This window comes from Ursus arctos, unplaced genomic scaffold (assembly GCF_023065955.2).
Source record: "Ursus arctos isolate Adak ecotype North America unplaced genomic scaffold, UrsArc2.0 scaffold_15, whole genome shotgun sequence".
Lineage (NCBI taxonomy): Eukaryota > Metazoa > Chordata > Mammalia > Carnivora > Ursidae > Ursus > Ursus arctos.
This window is the reverse complement of record NW_026622819.1, coordinates 39,232,760-39,247,831: the sequence shown is the minus strand read 5'-3', so window position 1 is coordinate 39,247,831 and position 15,072 is coordinate 39,232,760. Positions and strand designations below refer to the sequence as shown.

The window sequence follows — 15,072 nt, the reverse complement described above, 5'->3', positions numbered from 1 at the left end:
CAAAGACAGCATGGTACTGGCACAAAAACAGACACATAGACCAATGGAACAGAATAGAGAGCCCAGAAATGGACCCTCAGCTCTTTGGGCAACTAATATTTGATAAAGCAGGAAAAAACATCCGGTGGGAAAAAGACAGTCTCTTCAATAAATGGTGCTGGGAAAATTGGACAGCTACGTGCAAAAGAATGAAACTTGACCACTATCTCACACCATACACAAAAATAAACTCCAAATGGATGAAAGACCTCGATGTGAGACAGGAATCCATCAAAATTCTAGAGGAGAACATAGGCAGCAACCTCTACGACATCAGCCTAAGCAACCTTTTTCATGACACATCCCCAAAGGCAAAAGAAACAAAAGATAAAATGAATTTATGGGACTTCATCAAGATTAAAAGTTTCTGCACATCCAAGGAAACAGTCAGAAAAACTAAGAGGCAGCCCACGGAATGGGAGAATATATTTGCAAATGACACTACAGATAAAGGACTGGTATCCAAGATCTACAAAGAACTTCTCAAACTCAATACACGAGAAACAAATAAACAAATCAAAAAATGGGCAGAAGATATGAACAGACACTTTTCCAATGAAGACATACAAATGGCTAACAGACACATGAAAAAATGTTCAAAATCATTAGCCATCAAGGAAATTCAAATCAAAACCACACTGAGATACCACCTTACGCCAGTTAGAATGGCAAAAATAGACAAGGCAAGAAACAACAATTGTTGGAGAGGATGTGGAGAAAGGGGATCCCTCCTACATTGTTGGTGGGAATGCAAGTTGGTACAGCCACTCTGGAAAACCGTGTGGAGGTCCCTTAAAAAGTTAAAAATTGAGCTACCCTATGATCCAGCCATTGCACTACTGGGTGTTTACCCCAAAGATACAGACGTAGTGAAGAGAAGGGCCATATGCACCCCAATGTTCATAGCAGCAATGTCCACAATAGCTAAATCGTGGAAGGAGCCGAGATGCCCTTCAACAGATGACTGGATTAAGAAGTTGTGGTCCATATATACAATGGAATATTACTCAGCAATCAGAAAGAATGAGTTCTCAACATTTGCTACAACATGGACGGCACTGGAGGAGATAATGCTTAGTGAAATAAGTCAAGCAGAGAAAGACAACTATCATATGATTTCTCTCATCTATGGAACATAAGAACTAGAATGATCAGTAGGGGAAGAAAGGGATAAAGAAAGGGGGGGTAATCAGAAGGGGGAATGAAACATGAGAGACTATGGACTATGAGAAACAAACTGAGGGCTACAGAGGGGAGGGGGGTGGGGGAATGGGATAGACCGGTGATGGGTAGTAAGGAGGGCACATATTGCATGGTGCACTGGGTGTTATACACAACTAATGAATCATCGAGCCTTACATCGAAAACCGGGGATGTACTGTATGGTGACTAACATAATATAATAAAAAATCATTATTAATAAAAAAAAAAAAAAAAAAAAAAAAAAAAAAAGAAAAACAATCCAATTTTAGTAGGTCTCCCTTTTAAGTCAGAGTGCCTTGGCATCCTTTGCGCTGACTGTTGATGGGCAAGAAAAGAACTAGTGTCTTCTGTAATTTACCTGCAGTTCTTTCAGAGGGCCGGGCAGGGGCGATCAGGATGCGTGAAGGAAGCTTTACATAGGGCGTGTTTTGAACTGCCTGGGATCCCGTGTGGATGTGCTGTGTGTATTCTCAAGAAAGATGTTTCCTATGTGACCGGGACTTACCGGGAGTGGGAGACGAGGCACATTCTCCAAAGATCATTGGTCCAGGGCTGGAGCCCACTGATCAGACATAATTTTATTGCACAATTCAATACATAAAAAGAAAAAGAAGAACTGCTCTAGTTGCCCTACCTCTTTGTCTCTCCTCATTCCCAGAAGTGGTCCGGGGTATTTCTGGGGAGCTGTCAAGGGATGCTTTTTTCCCCCCACTTGACATTTCCTTCACTCTTGGCTTCCACGGTACCGCACTCACCTGAGGTTCCTCAGATAGCCCCGGGCATTTTTTCTCATTCTCGTCTGCTGGCTCCTCCTTCCGTCCTGCATGGCTTGGTATTAGAGTTCATGAAGCCCTGGCCCTCTTCTTGGGTGATTGCATCCCTCCCCCAGGGATCTAAATCACATAGAACGCTGGAAATCCCAAGTGTATCTCCTAACCAACCATCCCTTCTGAACTCCAGACACACATATCCAATTGCGTCCTTGACATCTTCACCTGAATGTATTAAAAAAAAATTTTTTTTAGTGGTTTCTAGTACACCCAGTGTAGAGCTTGAACCCATGACCTCTGAGATGGAGTTCTGTGCTCTTCCAGCTGAGCCAGCCAGGCCCCTCTTCATGTAAATGTCTACAGGTATCTCCCACAACCTGTTTTTCCCATCTCATGAAATTTCTATCTCATTACCCAGATAAGCAATTCAGAAATGGAACTTCCATTTCTTCTTCTTATCTATGCACGGATCTATTGTTTTTACCTCTCCCTTGACTTCTCAAATGTGGCTTTATTCCACACATGGTCACAACCCTACTCAAAGCCACTGTCCTCAGGGCAAGGGCCCCTGACAGGCTGACTTTCTTCTCCCATGTGTATCCCCAGGGCCGCTTTTCTGCTTAACTCACTTCATTGCATTCTCTTTTATTGTCTGATAGAAGATAAACTTCTCAGCAGTGCATACAAAGCCAAGGAATTTGGCTCCTGGCTACTTTGCAGAGCTTACCCAGATTCTTTATTTCTTGCTCATTCCCTTCCTACAAGTGAATACAAAATGTCTTTCCTGTCTTAGGTCCTTTGCTCCTGGTCTTCTCCTCGCTCCTCTAACTCATGGATTCTCCGCGTGTATCAGAGTTCAGCTAAACGTCACTTCCCATGTTCCCTGATTACCTCGAGTTTCCCTCCAATTCGGTTAGCTGTTCTCTATCCACGATCCTGTCAGGCCCCTGGTAGTTTTACTGCCCCCAGTGTGATTCATGAACCAGCAGCGTGGGCACCTGTGATGTTCCTTGTGAGCCTTGGTACTTGTGAGAAATGCAGAACCCCAGCTCCCACCTCAGGCCAAAAGAACCAGAATCTGCATTTTCACAAGATCCGCAGTAGAGTCACGTGAACACTAAAGTTTGAGAGTGTCACTTCAGAGTACTGATCTTCAGCTTGCACTTGCTTATTGCCTTTGTCCGTTAATAGTGTGAACTCCGTGAAGGGAGGGTCTTGGTCACCTTCTTTGCTCTTGTATCCCAGTGCTTAGCATAATGCTTGGCATATGGTTGGAAATCAGTACATATTTGATAAATGAGAGATTTAATCTTTCTCAATTGATCCATGAAGAAACTAAGGCTCAGAGAAGGCTAGTGACTTCTTTGAAGTCACATAGCTGTTATTAACATGCCCAGGGCAAAAAAAGAGAAGAGTATTCTTGACTCCTAAGAAAGTGTATTCTGTGTGTATGTGACCTTGAAACCAATTGTTCTAGATGATGTAACAAACCTAAAACTTCCTTAGCTGTTGTCCCTATATGGGCTTCTGATACTAATAACAATGACGACTTATTTATATTATATTTTGTCATTTATAATCCATTTTCACATACACTAACCTATGTGGAAATTTAACCAGAATTATTGTCATACATTTTCTTCTATTAAGAGCAGAGAAAATGGTATGCAGACCCAACAAGTTTGTGGTGTTTCTTTATTAATAGATCAAGAGATCATTGAAAAAAGCAAAAAAGAAGAGAAAGGAGGGGTGCCCGAATGGCACAGCTGGTTAAGTATCTGACTCTTGGTTTCAGCTCAGGTCATGATCTCAGGGTCATGAGATCAAGCCCAATATTGAGCTCCTTGCTTAGCACAAAGTCTGCTTGAGATTCTCTCTCGTCTTCTCCCTCTGCCCCTCTGTCCCCCCACCTCTAAAATAAATAAATATTAAAAAAAGAAGAGAAAGGAAAATTTCTCATAAGAATAATTGTCAAAGAACGAATTTCGGGGAGTGGACAGCTCTTTGGCCAGATGAGGACTGCCTGGTCACGGTTGACGGAGTGGTTGGGGGCTATCAAAGGTAAGCCAAGGATCTAACGTGGATTTTGCTGAAGTGGTTCCTGATTTATTTTAATTATCATTCCTGGACTTACATTTAGTTCAGTGGACAGTTCTGTTTAATTAGAAAAGCTCCTTCCATGATTTAAATTTTGCTTGTCCCTCACAGTTTAAAGTCTAACTATTTCTAGCTCCTAATTGGCAGCCGCAAATGAACCATAACACAGAACTTGGGAATCTCTGACCCTGACATACCCTTTTGATTTGAAATATACATTCTCTGGTGCCAGAAGTGTTCACCACATCTCCTGAATCTGTTTTTTTCTCCTGCAAGAGAAAAAGGCAGTACAGGGGAGATGGTTCTGATCATGAGGATGTGGTTTATGGAGAATCCATGTTCTAACGATATGTTCAGATCATTGTCCATAGATAAGAAACAACCAAAAATCAGCCAGTTCAACCTGCCTCCAACACAGGAGTTTTGGCTATTGTGACTAATGTTGCTATGAACATAGATATACAAGTATTTATTTAAGCCCCTGCTTTCAGTTCTTTGGGGTATATGCCAGGACCGGAATTCCTGGATCATCTGGTCATTCTGTGGTTAGTCTTTCGAGACACTTTTGAGAAAGTTTCTTCTGAGAAATGGTTTTCCACAGTGGCTGCACGATTTTACATTTCCAGCAGAATGCACAAGGGTTCCACTTTGTCCACATAGTTTTCGACACTCGTTACTTCTCAGTTTTGTTTTATTTTTATAATAGCCATCTTAACGGGTAGCTTATTGACATAAGAATACATTAGGTATTCTTAAACATTTCCATCTCCAAGCCGGGGAGTTCAAAACAATGCCAGGAAGCTGTTGCGGACCATTTTTAGTTGTTAGAAAGTTCTTACTCTCTGTTACTAAATCTTACCTTTCTCTAGCAGTGATTTTCAACTTCGGTTGCAGATCAGAATCTATTGAGAGATTTTAAAAATTCCAATATTTAGGCTGCAAAACCCAGACCAATTCAATCAGCGTCTTTGAGATTGGAACCCGTACATCAGCATTTGTGAAATCTCCTTAGGTGCTTTTTAAAAAATTTTTATTTGAATTTCATTTAGTTAACATATAGTGTATCATTAGTTTCAGGGGTAGAATCTAGCAATTCATCGGTTTCACATAACACCCAGTGCTCATTACATCAAGTGTCCTCCTTAATGCCCATCACCCAGTGACCCCATCCCTCCACCCACCTCCCCTCCAGCAACCCTCATAAGAGTCTCTTCTGGTTTGCCTCCCTCTCAATTTTTATCTTATTTTCTTTTTCCTTCCCTTCTCCTATGTTTTGTTTCTTAAATTCCACATGTGAATGAAATCATATGGTATTTGTCTTAATAGGTAACCGAAGTTAGGAACCACTGCTTCCAGTCTGACCACTGGTCCCACTTAGTTCCGCGGCTTGGAGGGCATCAGTTGCGACAACCCTATCACAGTGCCTTCTCTGACAGCTCCTATTAAATAGCCAGCCCTTCATCCTCCTCTGGCAACCCTGTCCTCCTCTCCCTCCTAGATTTTTTTACCAGCTGATACTTTACGTAGTTTCTCATTTATCTATTCATTGTCTGTTCTTTGTTTCACTTATCGCTGCTTCTGGAAGACATACAACAATGCCTAATGCAGAGTAGGTCCTCGGAAAATAGTGTTGAATGAATGAATGCACAGATCTACTCTTATTTCAAATGACAGTGCTTCAGAGAGTTAAAAATAGCTTTTGTGTCTTATCTGTGGGTCTTCTCTTCTCTAGGTAAAATCTTCTTTGTACCTTCAGCCAGTCTTCGAAGACATTGAAGAATAAACCTCACCGTTATGAATACATTGTCTTTCTTTCACTAAATTAGAAAATAATCGAGTACTTCCCATGTACTACACATACCTGTACACACATATTGCAGATGAGACCCTGTGCCAGGAGCTGGGAATTGCAGTGAAAAAGAGAACCAAAGGCATTCTGTGGGAGTGGGACACAGACAATAATCCACAACAGAAGTCATTTCAGATAACAAGTGCTATAAAGAAAATGCAAAATGTTTTGTTGGCCGTGGCACGTTAAATGGGGATTAACTTTAATCTGAGACCTGAATGACAAGAAGAAGCCGGCCATTAAAGCAGCATCCCAGGAGTAAGGCCCAGCAAGTACAGAGGCTTTGAGCAGGGGACGGGCATGTTTCAGAAGGGCTCTCAGTCAGAGCCTCTGAGAAGGACAAGGAGAAAAACCACTGTCACCTCCTTTGTTAGACACTTTACCCGCATTCACACGGCCCAGGATCAAATTAGTTCGGGATAGCCATATCACCCTGTTGAAGCCTTTTCCTCCTGCATTAAATCTTCCCCATCCAATATTTGTAACATGTTGGTAGTTGGAATTTAGGTGTGGAAGAGTGATTTGGATGAACATAAGTTGAATTTCTTTTCATGAACTCTTAGCCATAACGACTTCAATCAATCAATCAATCAAAACACTTGTCAGCAGAGTGGAAGAACTTGCTGGTTTTCCAATCACTGTGATACTGGTTCCTTATTCCAGTTGGCACCTTGTCTTCCATGCCCAATGGAAAAAATTTTGGATGAGGCCAGAGCTAGAACGTGGTGGGCTGCTGCTATTTGGGGCCAGCAGCCATCTTGGTATTCAGTCGAGGTAGCTCAGTAAAGACGGCTGTTTCTTGCTTCTTGGGACCCTGTGTTTCCAGTGGTGGGCTCATAGGACAAGCAGCTTCTCCCAGACCAGACACTAATATACTTTGACCATTCAGTTCTCCCCTCTGCGCCTCAGTTTCTCCATATTGTAATGTAGGGTTTGAGTCTGAGAGTTTCGAGATCCTTTGAAACTTCTTTTAAAAAGAAAATTTTATTACTACCGTATTAAAAATAAAACTTTTTCTTGTAGCTTCTTAATAACCTGCAGATCTTATGCTTTCATCGATGGGACACTTGCTTCCAAATTAATAAAACAAAATGCTGAGTTTGCACTGAGAAGGCAGGGTTTATAGGACGAAATCAGATGCTGAAATTGACAAGAACACAGATTTGAGCTGTGATGTTGGGGACCAAAAGAAATAGGATTCAGGGCAGTGAAAGGAGCCCCTGAGCATATTTATTGGCGCTGTCTTTGCAATGGACTTCACAGAATCTGAGATGAGTTAATTCAGGTCACCTTTGTTAGAAAAACCTTCAAGCCACGACCTCTCCTTTGGACAGCCCACCTGTACACAGCTGCTTCCACATGGGCAGGGATAGGGTTCTAGAGACAGGGTGGCCCTTGTGTTCATGCTGACCCTGGTTCAGGTTACTGTCATTCATTCATCCAACGCCATCTTTCCTTCATCCGACAAATTTGAGTGATGCATTGAAATTGAATGCATCAGTGGATAAAACAGACACGGTCTCTGCCTCGTGGAACTTACATTCTAGCTGGGGAGGGCACAGAACAGGAATCCACCAAATACATTTCTGAGCACGAGCTGAGGTAAGGGCTCTGAAGGAGAGTCACAAGCTCTCTGATGGAGAATAACTGCAGTTTCAGGGTAGTTAACTCCCCTCTCTGAGCCTCCTGCTCATTATGTGGGAGTTAACTAGGATAACAGGTAAAGTGACAGGTACAGACATTGGCATACACTGGGTGCACAATAAATGTGCACTACAGCTGCTGATGCTGAAGTTACCTTCCTAAAGATATATGAGGGAAAAAATTAATTTTCTTTCCTGTGTCTCAGAGTTTCCTTTAATTCTGTGTGTGTGTGTGTGCGTGTGTGTGCGTGTGTGTCTTCCAGTTCCAAGGAGGGTTTTGGGTCAGTGGAGAAGGCCGTGTTGCTCGCGTTTCTCTCAGCGGTTATCCTAACGGCCATCTTGGGGAACCTGCTGGTGATGGCGGCTGTGTGCAGGGACAGGCAGCTCAGGTGAGTAGCAGGAGGAGACCTCGGTAGGAAACCGGGGTAGAGTTCCAGGCTCTCCCTGGACAGTTGGGGTCTGAACTATGAATTCCATTATAATTTGTAATCATGAAAGGGAAATGAGGTTGTGAAATAGAGCAGGGAAAAGATCACACATGAGTCCCCATGACTAACATTAAGCCCTTACGCGCATCTCTGTCCCGTCTTTTTTCTTGTGTTTAACTTCGGGTTTTTGGGGGGCGGGTTTGATAATAGGTTGAGGGCATATCTAATCTAACCTCCCCTCTTAATCAGTGGTTCAGAGAAGGGGTGGTTGCCCAGTGACTGATCTAGGATTTAAACCTGTGTCCTCTTCTCTTTCCACTTCATGAGTCTCAACCCAGCTGCAGTTAAAATCACCTGAAGACCTTTTGAAAATTGCTAATGTGTAGTATAAGTATGTCCCATGTAGTATTTGGAACATACTTATGCTAAATAGTTATTCGTTGTTTATTTGAAATTGAAATTTAACTAGGAGTCCTCTATTTTATCTGAAACCCTGGGGGGTGGGTAGGTGGGTTAATCACCCAAAGTCTCTGAACTCATTGATCTGGGGAGAGACATGGGCATTAATATTTATAAAAATCCACCAGGTGATTCGAGGGTTCAGCCTGGATCAAGAGCCACCAGGCCATAAAGGGGCATAAAAGATCCAGTGCTGCCTGATCTGTGGCCTTCCTCTCTAAGCAAGGCGTGCAAGAATCCAGGGATGATGCAAAGAAAGTGTGAAAGCACAATTCTGACCAGTGTCACAAATGTGAGGCACACAGTAGTCAGTCTCAGAGAGGAAACAGCGGAATTTGACACTATTTGTGAGGAGGGCCCCTTGGGAGGGTCCCCTGAGAATAAACCAAGGCCTGAAGGGAAGGGCAGGTGGGGAGAGACAGCAGCCTCCTCCTCGTTAGGCCCCCAGGAGGGGTTCCACGCATGGGGGCTCAAAGCAGGCCCATGTGGCCTCGGGGAAGAAGATGGGAGGGATTAGGCTGCCAGGGGGTATGGAGAAGTCAGGCGTGGCTGGACCGTGCACGCCACCGTGTGACAGAAGGGAAAGGGAATCTCACAGAATGCATTGCGCACTTGACTTTTCTTTCCTTTGTCCCTCCCCCTGCCTTCTCCCTTCTGCGTTTTCACTCACAGGAAGATAAAAACCAATTATTTCATTGTATCTCTCGCCTTTGTGGATCTGCTGGTTTCGGTGCTGGTGATGCCCTTTGGCGCCATCGAGCTGGTTCAGGACATCTGGATTTACGGGGAGATGTTTTGCCTCGTCCGGACATCTCTAGACGTCCTGCTCACGACGGCATCGATTTTTCACCTGTGCTGCATTTCTCTGGATAGGTAAGGACAGAGAAATGTGCACCGCGGAACTCCATGCTGGGGACAAGGACCTGATGGCTGTTGGGCCACGCCTTTCTTTCTTCCCTAGTTCGTTAGAAGCGGTGAATCTCAGAGGGATAGATCTGGTTACTCACTGGTTCCCCCACTTTCCAGTCTCTGCAGAGGGCTCTTTTTTAGTAAGGCCCTCTCTGAGGTCCTGTAGACACAGAGGTTTGTAAGGCTTAGAACCTGCCTGCTGGGAGCTCACAGTCGGGACCGTGACAGGTAGCGGCAATCAGATGTCCTGTAGAGCTCTAGATTTTATACCGACGGCATGAACAAAACTCTGAGGGAGTAAGAATTAAAACACCTGTCCCGTAGGTAGAAGGGCTGGTCCAGAATGATAGTCTGATGTTTACACATGACCTCCTCCCGAATAATGTGTCCGTGTCATGATTTTATGTGCAGGCAACTTGGAGAATCTTCTCCAGAAAGTTAATTATAAAATCTCCAGTAATTGCTTGTCTGAGGGATGCGGGGTAATTCTTTTGCAGAATTTTGTTCTTTTTCTTCACATTTCACTTCAGAAGACCTAATGATTTCCATCTTCGCCTTATTTGTTTGAGATGTACATTTATCAGTTGTATTGGGACTTTTTATTTTCCAGTTCCTGCTCGTTTGTATTCAGTAGTAAAAGCAGAATGCAATTTAAAGGTCCTATGATTATCGGATCATAAGCCGCCATCACGGTATTCATATCTTAGGGGGTACTTCCCAAAAGAAAGTGCGGTGTGCAAGTCACATGTTATCAGAATGAGCGGAGACAAACTTTTCCTGTCTCTGGAAGAGTCCAATAGACCCAGTTTTTCCCCCGGTCTAGGGACAGGTCACTGTTTCTTTAATTGTGGGATAGGAAAAGCAGTTGACTAAAATTAGAGATTGTGTTGTTTCTAAAATATGTGTCTTTAAACATGAAAATCAGAGTCTGTCCAGAGAGTTACTCACACTGGGGAAGGTCCTGAGGGCTTGAAACCAGCTGCAGGAACAGCGGATTCATCTGTCCCATGGGACAGGGGCTTCCTGATTGGAACGGCAGGCGTAATGGCTGGCTCTGTTTACATTGTGCTCGTTCTTTCTCTTGTTCTACCAAGAACACGTAGTTGAATGTGCTGAAGTGAAATGCACGTAGAATGAGACTCTATAGCCACAGATAGTGACATGGGTAAAACTGAGCTGTTGGTTGGCAGCCGGACCCATAGCATGTCATAGTTTGAAATGTGTGTTTATTAGCTTATTTACAACAATCTGACTTCAGTGCATGAAAGACTTGAAGACAGTCATTATATACTGAATGAAAGTTCGCATGAGAAGAAATCAAATGTCAGGGAGTAGAAAACGCACGGAAATCTTGCAGGGTAGCCTGCATGTGATTATTGCCCAAAAATGAGTGCCAAGACTGAAAGTATTACAGGAACTTGGAGAAGACAAAGTTGAGGGGGTCATGGCAACTGGAGGTAACCTTCAGTTTTGAGCAATAGCAAGGGGAAGAAAATGAGCTGAATAGGGAGTGAAGAATGGGGGGACGTGTAGAATCGTCTTCCTGATGTGGAAAATTTACTCTGAGCTGTCCTGGAGGAAGGACTGAGGGTTCCCTAGGGGGATTTGGCTTCAGAGTTCCAGATTAACTCTCAGGTTCTTTCGAAATCATGACATTTGCCCAGAGTAGGTGGGAGCTGTCATGAAGCAGGATGGGCTGGTCCTTAGGAACCATCTGCTTTAGAACGGAAGAGATTTGGGTTCAAATCCCAGCTCTGCCAATGTTTAGCTCTGAGATTGGTGGTAAGTTACTAAGCTTTTCCGAGCTCAGGTTTCTCATCTCTAAAAATGGGGGCAATAGCATCTATTTTATAGGATTGCAGTTAGGATTAAGTTAGATAGTCCATTGAAGGCATAGCATTGGTCTGGTGTAGGCACCGTACGCCAGTGCTAGTGGATGTTAATTTCAGTTTTCCACAACTATCCATGCACCTCATGATCCTTCTTATGGAACTTGGACCTCCTCAGTGACTAGCTTCTCTAAGCAGATGCATTATCCAGAAATCAGGTAGTTATTCTTACTGTGGTCTTTCCTTACCCCCTGCATTTCAACAGTAAGTCCTACTGATTTTCCTTCCTAAACAGAGCCAACTCTCCATCTTTATTATCCTGGTCCAAACTAATGTCATCTCTTGCATAAGCCACCTCTGCAACCTCCTAATTTTTCTCCCCACATCTACTTTATCCTCCTCCAATCTGCTCGTCCCTTACAAGGTCTCATTGCCAGAGCCAACCATGCAACTCTGATCTTGCTCCTTTGCCTGAAACCCTTCAATGGCTGTCATCGTACTGAGGACAGGACCAGACTCCTTGGCCTGTAGGGTGTTGTGCCATCTGTCTCCTGTCTGTGTCCCCAGCCTCACTTGATGCCCTTCGCCAGCCTCACTCCCTCGGCTGCAAGCTGTCGTGGCCTTCTTTCTCTCTCCAGTGCTCTGTGCTCAGCCATCCCAGGACCTTAGCTCCTCCCTCTGCCTGGAAGGCTCCTTTGCCCCCTCCTCTCCTGCTTGTCTTTCAGATTTTAGCTCAATCCTTTCCTCTTTCCAGAAGCTGTCTCTGACCCCATCAAACCAATTCTGCTTCATAAAATTTAGTACAATTGCGATTTAAATCGATTCTTTAACATTTTTTTCCATTTATAGTCTTTTTATTGAAGTATGATTAACATGCCGTGTTATATTACTTTCAGGTGTACACACAGTGCTTCGACAATTCTATATATTACTTAATGCTTGCCGCGATAAGTGTAGGGACCATCTGTCACCGTACAACGTTGTTACAATTTTATTGACTGTATTCCCTATGCCGTACTTTTCATCTCTGTGATTTGTTCATTTTGTAACTGGAAGTTTGTACTTCTTATTCTTCTTTATCTATTTCACCCATCCCCCCCCACTTCCCTCTGGCAACTCCATGTTTGTTCTCTGTATTTAAGAGTCTGGGTTTTTTTGCCTCTTTTGTTTGTTTGTTTGTTCATTTGTTTTGTTTCTTATATCCCACTCATATGTGGAATATCTCTCCTGATGGGAGAAAGTGCGAAGATATGAATAAGGACAGGGTCCCGCCCTCATGGAATTTACCTTTTTAATGGGGAAATTAACAATTAACCAGTAATTACATAAATACTGATTTAGGTATTTGGTAAACGCTGTGCAACAAATGGAGTGTTCAGTACACTCCCTTTTTGAGGGAATTCTCTCAAAAATTCTCTTTCTGTGCCACCACTAGTTCCATTTCCTTCTCTGACAGTGGACATCAAAACCTCTGATACCATAAATAAGATGGAGTCAGATGGTTTCATTTGGTTTGCTTTCCTCAGGGAGCCTGGGAAATTTGCCAGTTGTCCCTAGCATCTCCTGTCCCTACGGTGATATCCTCATTGGGATGGAAGGTCCACCTGAACATGACAACACAGCACCTTAGCCTGGAAGAGTGTGCTTTTATTTATCATCTAGCTTCTGCTTTGCTGTGTCCCTCCCCGCCTGACAGTGGGGCTGGGCTGGGCTGGGCCAGAGCACAGAGCGAGTGTGTCAGTGACGTGAGCTGCCACGGCTCATCATGTGATTCCTGACAAGATGTTTTGTCTTCCTCTCGGGAGCTACCATGAGTCTGTGGGGACAACTGATCTAGGGTAGTGCTCCCCAGGCAAGAGCACTCACTGAGATTCTTAATTCCGCCCGGATGGCAGACCTCTGGATCAAAGCAAGATGTAGGACTCCATTAATATTATAAAATGCTTTTCCCCGACTGCAGTGCTCCATCCACTGTGCTTCCTGGCGCTTTGAGAATTGAATCCTATTAATGAAAGTTTATTGCCTTGTTAAAAATCATTTCCAAAGCATAATTAAACTACATGCATCACATAGTATGGGCCATGGGAGACCGAAAACTGCATTAAAAGCATTATAGTACAGTTGATTATTTTGAATCTAAGGTTCTGTGGTGAATGAAAACCAACCAAGTGTCTTGTCACAGAGTACTGCTTTAATGCAGCCACTAAAAACCACGAGAAATAGTTAGGTGCATTGTCCTAGAAAGATATCTAAGTGGTGTGTTATTTGGAAAAAAACAAAAGAACAAGTGTCAGATTTTAATGTTCAGAATAATTCCACTTTTGTAAAATAAATATAGAGATGTTTGTATCTAGGCATACATGAGTGAGTGTGAGATAGGCAGAGACAGAAAGAGAGAGAAGGATTGATTATGAATGAAATTGCACCAGACCGTTATATGTGGGGGCAGTTGGGAGCGGTCCTAGCAAGCCTGGACAATCCGTTGGATTGGGGTTGGGAGACATCACTAACTTCTAAAATATAAGTTTGAAACTTCAGTTTTCCCTTGGCTAGATGTTGACACTTCTTGAACGTAGGAATATCCATGACAGCCTTTGGCTGAAAGTGCTCCTTAGACCAGCACATTCTCAAGTCACTGAGAACATTTTGACATTAGCCTACGAGTTCCGTCTGAGGGCTGAGCAAGGCAGAGAGCACAGACATCTTTCTGGCCATGTCCCCTCTGCTTTCTCACAGGATGCCCTGGATTCACCCCCGGTGGGAGCCCTCACCATCTCCTAGGGTCAGCACACTCTTCCTGCCCCTGACCCTCCCATCCATCTTCCTTGGTCCAGCCCCAGGTCATGACCTTCCACCTGACCCACTGCAGCAGCCTCTCCTCTAATCATCACAGTTTTTTTTTTTTTAAGATTTTATTTATTTATTTGACAGAGATAGAGACAGCCAGCGAGAGAGGGAACACAAGCAGGGGGAGTGGGAGAGGAAGAAGCAGGCTCATAGTGGAGGAGCCTGACGTGGGGCTCGATCCTGTAACGCCGGGATCACGCCTCGAGCCGAAAGCAGACGCCTAACCGCTGTGCCACCCAGGCGCCCCTAATCATCACAGTTTTTAACAAGCATGAGAGTAATACCTGAGCATTGTAAAAAAAAAAAAATGCCATCAGTTTACAAGTAGAACCTAAAAAGGTCTTCATTCCCCTTTGCCCCTCCACAGCTGCAAACCTTAGAGGTGACCACCGGAAATAGTAACTCCCTGCCAGTTCCGGTCACTTTATGTGCAAGAAGCAAACTTCAGTGAATGTATTTTTAGTTTACACAAATGGATATATGTTCAAAATAAGCCTTAGAAAAGGGCTTTCCCTGTATATATCCCAATGAATTTCCTGAATGTAGTGTTTTGACCAACTTGCTTCTCAGATGATGTATTAGCAAGATCTTTTTCAGCAGCGTGTGACAGAAAATAAATTGGTTGGTTCAGTTAGCTAAAAAGCCTGGCTGCAGACATGGCTCTCGGCATGGTTTAAACAATGCCATCTAGGCTCGCTCTCTCCCTCGGTCTCTGTCTCCCTCTCCTTCTTGTCTCTGCCTTTTCTTCTTCCTCTGCCTCTTCCTTCTCTTTCTGTCCGTCTCTCTCTCTGTCTCTGTACATTTCTCTGTGTTCCTCTCTTTATATCTGATCTTTCTGTCCCTATGCTGTGTTCTTATTGGAGTCAGTCTCAGGCTGGGGTTAGAAAAATGGGTCTTGAGAAACAAACTGAGGGCTTCAGAGGGGAGGGGGGTGGGGGAATGGGATAGACTGGTGATGGGTAGTAAGGAGGGCACGTATTGCATGGTGCACTGGGTGTT

The 15,072-nt window shown here is 43.8% G+C and overlaps 1 protein-coding gene across 2 annotated transcripts in view; it reads left to right on the top strand.

Annotated features, from left to right (window-relative positions):
* Window positions 1–15,072, top strand: part of HTR4 (5-hydroxytryptamine receptor 4) — a 153,983-nt gene that overhangs the window by 71,431 nt on the left and 67,480 nt on the right. For both annotated transcript variants that reach the window (XM_057312243.1, XM_057312242.1), the window contains exons 2-3: window positions 7,865–7,990; window positions 9,161–9,361. In XM_057312243.1, coding sequence (XP_057168226.1) covers window positions 7,865–7,990; window positions 9,161–9,361 — 327 coding nt within the window. The remainder of the gene's footprint in view (window positions 1–7,864; window positions 7,991–9,160; window positions 9,362–15,072) is intronic.